We start from the raw sequence: 5780 nt of genomic DNA, 5'->3' as shown, positions 1-5780 counted from the left end.
CCCTAGAAACTATGAAACTAGATAAGGCACTAAGTCTCTACAGAATCATTCTGATTGCTCCAGCTATATCTGCCTATACTTGTAAACAGAATGTATTGCATCAGCTGCTCCTGAAAGATCTGGGTGTAATTTATTTTACAACTTCACAACTCCTAATAGTTCTGCTTTCAGGGAGGTCTAAGGTACAAAGATTTCTCCTGCACTTTCTCTGCCAGCCCTCCACACACTAAGCTTTCTCCTGCTGCTGTGGAAGACCAGGCATGAGGGAGTCCTGAGCAAGATGCTAGACAGCAGCTTTGCAGTGAACCCGAGGGAGGGAGAAGACAGCTTTAGAGATAATGCCGTCTCTCATCCTCTGGAAAAGTTCTTCTGCACCATTAGCAGGAAGGGATTCTTTACCACCATCCCAACAAGGAGAAAACCTGCAGTGCATTCAACAGGCTGAATTCACTCATTATGTGCCAGCAATTGCTAGGTAAGGGGCGCATAATAAGGAAGTCTGCCTGGGCAGAGTTGGGTTGTAATACTGCAAGGCAATTGCCATCTCTACCCCAAAGGAGCCAGCAACAGAGCATCTGTAGGTCATAGAATGGGTAGTGCTGTCTGGCTGGCATGTGAACATAAATAACTAGGCTGCCTATGTATACACTGAAGTGACACATTCTCCACCCAACAATGAAAACAGGGCTTCTACAGATCCAGCCAAGTTTAAAGCTACCTTCTGGTAGAATCTTCTCTCCCTAGGGATGAATTTTGCAGTGTTTCCCAACCTGTATGCCATGGCACAAGTGTGCTGTCAGAAATGAACAGGTGTGCTGCAGAAGTTTGCCACGGCAATGAGCTACAATAGGTAGGAAGATGGGGAATGCCTTAACTGGTGTGCTGCAGAAAATTTTTATCAATGTAAGTGTGCCTTGGGCTGGAAAAAGTTGGGAAACACTGGGATAGTGAAGATGGCACCTCCCTGAAACCTCCATATTGCAAACTAAGTCACTTTCCTGTTTGGCAAGTTTTAAAGTATGTTTTGCCAATACACATGAGAAGCAGACTCACTTTTGCCTAGCTATTTTATCCTTCCCTTCTACACAACTGGGGATTTAAAGCTCAATACCTCTGCGAAGTAGGTGTTTGTATGTAAGAGACAAGGATTTCTTAAGGTGATGTTCATTGGACCAACTATGTAGTTGGTCCACTCTTGCAAACACTGCTGGAAAGTATAAGATCTGTAACTGAACAGTCCTGTTTTAGGACTGTACACTATACTCAAATTTTCAAAGAAGGATAACAGTTGTGCTTTCAAATAGGTGTGCCTATATGCAAACTTAGACATTAGCAATGTACAGCTTCATGCAAACACAAGCATCTAAACATGAAGCTTCATTGAGATCCAATAGTAACAATGTAAAGGCGACTGCTCAGCCATGATTCTGCACGTGGAATCTTATTGAGATCACTGGAGTCTTGGTGCTTCAGTACTTGTATTAGGAATAAAGTACTGATGTCTGATGAAAATAATTTGCTGCTTAATCAGAAACGACAGTGTTTTGCAGCATGGTGGCTTATCAATAAAAGCCATGTGTTAAAAGATGAATTAAGCAAATCTGCCATATCAAAATATCTTAAGGGATCTCCAAACTGCTACATTTTCATGCATCTTTCCCACTTCAGTGTCACTTCACAAGTTCTTGCAATTATACTCACTGAAATGCTCATCAGACAAAAGCCTTCAAGTGATATAACAAATCTTCTCACTTCATGTATTTTGCCAATGTGCCACAATGAATATTTTTAGACTGCAGAAGCTGCATATTTGTTTGGAACTGTCAAAGCAAGGCATGACATGAAATCAATGAGAGAGATATTTGAGATCAACAGGATTATTTATATTTTGTACATTTTTCAAGTGCTTTGCTGGATCAGGGCCCGCTATGGAGCACCACAGAATGAAGGGGTGGGGGGACCTCTAGGAAGTAGCTTTTCCCTCTGTAAATTATATAGGATATTAGAGTAATATCCAAAGAAACCTAATCTAGCATCCTAACAGTATCACTCTACAGGCCTCTTCCTAAGAGGGTTCTCATTTCAGGAATTAGACCTTCCACTGAGTCAATATTTTGATTACTATTGAGTTACTGTGACTTTCTTATTCAATATTTATCATGATTTATTTTTTAAATTGATGCTTAGCTTTTCCAAACCAGAACATGGTCCCTTTAAAACTCTTTTTGCTGCATTGATTTTACAATCCTTTCTAGGTCCACCTGTTTTTAAAATCTTTGCTAACTAGCTAACACTTAAGAATCACTCCTGCCGTCTCTTCAGAAGCAATGTTTAGTAACAGCATGGAAAAAAAATTGGATGACAAATCACATGCATGGTCAGAACTAATACCGATCTACAGTAACCACAGCTGTGCTAGAACTGTGGCTCATGTTCAGATGTTTAGAAAAGATATATAGATATTATTTCTGCAATGAACATTTCCTGACACTTACCCTCAATCTATAGTGAAAGCATTAATAAATATGGCTGATGATGCAACAGAATTGGCTAATTAAGTTTGTAGCCCTGAAAATTAGATCAGAATAAGCACTCAAGTCAGCACTTGTTAATCACATTGGCATCTGATTCAGATTCACTTTTTTAAGGAATAAAAACAAAAGAATAAGTTTAAAACATGATTTTCCCAGCTGTTAGATCTACTATGAATCTATTCTACAGCCAACCTGGGAAGCCTCAATTTCACATTCTTTAGTTTACTAATTTTTTTTAAATAGTACGGTTGTCTGGTATTATTTTTCTACTAAAAACAAATCTATGTTCTTTTCTACATTAAAATTACATGTGCCAACAGACAAAACTTCTTATATGAATAACTTATTATTAGAAAAATGTAATTTCAGGTTGAAACAATTTTCAACAATATCACCCGATGAATACTTTTGGCTGAAAACAAATGTGGAAAAAATGAAAACATTCTTTTCAATATTTTCAGTACAAATTGTTTCAATGTTTTTGCTTCAAAAATGAGATCTATTTTTAACATATTTTGAAAAAAACTCACTACAAACTGAATAGAGTCCTTTTCCAATTTTTTTTTTTTTTTTTTTAAGAGGGACTGATCCATTTTTTTTGTGTGTGGCTTGTTGGCTGAACTGAAAAATAAAAGAAAAAAAAATTGATCACATGCACAACTCAACTAATTAAGAGCCATACAATTTCAACAGGGGTGTAGGTTGTAGCTGTATTGGTCTAAGGACATAGGCAGACAAGGTTCATTGCATGAATCTAATATCTTTTATTAGACCAACTTAAATAGTTGGAAAATAATTATTAAGCAAGCTTTCTGGTTCAAAAACCCTTTGCCAGGCTAAGGAAGTTTCAGCAGTTGGTGCGTGCTCTTCCTGGATGGAATGAAAAGTAAAGAGGCCAGAGGCTGGGCTGGTCTGCATGCAAGACAGGCAGTCAGTGAAAATGTAGACTGAGGAGTCAATGGGTGAGAGACAGGCTGGGGGAGGGGGGGGGGGAAGAAACCATTAAGAATTTAGCCTGGTGTTAGTAATTATGATAAATCTGCTGTCATCATGTTTTAAACAGAGCAAAATACATCCTCATGGCACTGAAAGGATTAAGTCTTTTAGGACCAAGTTATGCTCACAATAAGCACATGATAGTAAATACAGGTATTTCCTCATACAAACCATCTGTTATACAAAAAACAGTGACCAGGCACCTGTGAGCATATGCTCTGGAAAGGGAAACATCTTTCTGGAAAAAAACAGAAAATCCCTTGGTTCTTCCTAAAATCAGCAGCTCCAGCTCAGGCTGTCCTGTTACCAGACAACCATAATATCACCTTCAAATCCCACCTGGGTCAAACTGGTCCCTTTGACTTATGGACAGGAATCAAAATCACCTGGGTGAAACTCTGATGTAACCACTTGCAGGCTGTTACTACTCTGGAATCAACCGGCAAGCCAGTGTTTCAAGAAAAAGTGAAAGCCAGTATTTCCTAGAGGATTACCAGATCACATATAATCCTCTGCACCAAACCAGGCAGATCCAAAGTAATGGTGCCAAATCCCTCAATTTTATCACAATAAATATTATTAGATTACTGATAATCTTTCTGAAATGTCCTATTCCTAGCGCCCTATAATTATATCTGCTTCCTTTAAAAAAAAAACCTGTTTCTACATAGCCTATGTTTTTTTTACTTGGCAAAAAAGAAAAGCTTGAACTTCTTTAAAAGCTTCAAAACCAGAGAAGGTGAATGCATTTTTTTAAAATCTCATCATTTTAAGGCAATATAATAAGGATCTGAGTTGTGATATTTTTTGGCCATTTGGAATAGTCAGTGTTACAAAAGCATACCTATCACATGCGTGTGTCATCAAATAGGCTTGTCTTCACTACATAACTGGTTATAACATGAGTTCTGTCTGTGACAGGAATCCTAGCTACACTCACAAAAAAACCTCTGAATTTGTGCACAGTGATGCTGTTCACATTACTCTGCAGGCTCATGAGCTGTACAGCTATGCTCAAGCTATCACTTATCAGCTGTTACTTATTTCTCAGTGTGATTGCCTCCACCTGAGCCAACCTAACTGGAGGGAAGCTGTAGCAGTCTTACCTGCCCCTTTAAGGCTGGGGGACTTTGGTCAGCAATCCTATTTAATGATCAGAGTAGCAAAGCAGGGAAAGGTTTACATGGCTCCTAAACGGGACTGAGAGGCTGCAACTTGCAAGAGGAATTATGTGAAGTCAGAGAATAGAGACAGACACCTGGAGCTTGCTCTTTGTTCTTCCAGTTCTCACCACAGACATGTGGTTTCAGCCGTTCCTGAGCTATGAAGAGAGGCTGACGTGCAAGTTAACCGTACAGCAAAAACAGGGTTTCATGCAAGTGTGCCTGTAGCTAAGCTAGACTTGTACAGTAGCCAGGCTGCTGGCAATGTGTGTGCAGGGCTGTGTAATTGCTTTCCCAAGTGTTGTGAGGTTTAAAAAGAGAACAAGTGGGTCTGAGAAGAGGAAAATATGCTCCCTATAAGGAAGAGGTCTCTCTGTAAGAAATCTGCTGCTTGTGCAGCTTCAGTCAGATCTGCTGGCACTAATGCCAACATAATGTTGAACAGCAACTTATTTCTGAGCTGCGCAGCTGGCGCGGGCGTCTGTCCTGCCGGGCTGACTCCCCCGGCCGAGCGGCAGAGAAGTGGGGTTGGCGGGGACCTGCGGAGGTCACCAAGTCCCAACCCCCTGCCTGAGGCTGGATCAGCCCCCTCCAAACCATCGCCAGTGGCCGCGCACAAGGTCTCGTTTTTCTGGAGACCGCGTTTACGGTGGGGAAGACGCGGCCCGGCTCGCGGGACACGGAAGGGCGCTCGCCCGCCCTCGGAGCCGGCGCACCTGGGCAGGGGCAGCTGCTGTCAGCTACGTGGGAAAGAAAGCAGAGAACAAAGAGGAGGCCGGCAATGCCCCTTGCGTGACTGCTCGTCCCACGACCCCGCTTTAAGGAACACCACCAGCCCAGGACTCCCGGGTCCCACTCCCTCCCTGCCAAGGCGCCTGGCTGTGGCGGGCCCAGGCTGCCGGCCGCGGCTCGGCGGCAAAGCCAGCAGGGTCCAGGCTCTCCGCCCGGGCCCAGGGAGGTGCAGACTGACCCCGGGGGCTCCGGGAGGTCCCTGCGGAGGAGGGACGGGGGCGACCGGCAGGGACCCCGGCCACGTGGAGGGCAGCGCGGCAACACTCACCACGTGAGGAGCTTGTCCCGGAGCTGC

General features: G+C 42.6%; 1 protein-coding gene across 1 annotated transcript in view; it reads right to left on the bottom strand.

Annotated features, from left to right (window-relative positions):
- Positions 1-5780, bottom strand: part of SLC35F2 (solute carrier family 35 member F2) — a 34936-nt gene that overhangs the window by 28173 nt on the left and 983 nt on the right. The window contains exon 2 of the mRNA XM_019528528.1: positions 5754-5776. Coding sequence (XP_019384073.1) covers positions 5754-5776 — 23 coding nt within the window. The remainder of the gene's footprint in view (positions 1-5753; positions 5777-5780) is intronic.

Source organism: Crocodylus porosus, unplaced genomic scaffold (genome assembly GCF_001723895.1).
Source record: "Crocodylus porosus isolate Cpor-Errol unplaced genomic scaffold, CroPor_comp1, whole genome shotgun sequence".
In the NCBI taxonomy this organism is placed as follows: Eukaryota; Metazoa; Chordata; order Crocodylia; family Crocodylidae; genus Crocodylus; species Crocodylus porosus.
The sequence above is the reverse complement of the archived record's forward strand: the minus strand, read 5'-3'. Positions and strand labels throughout refer to the sequence as shown.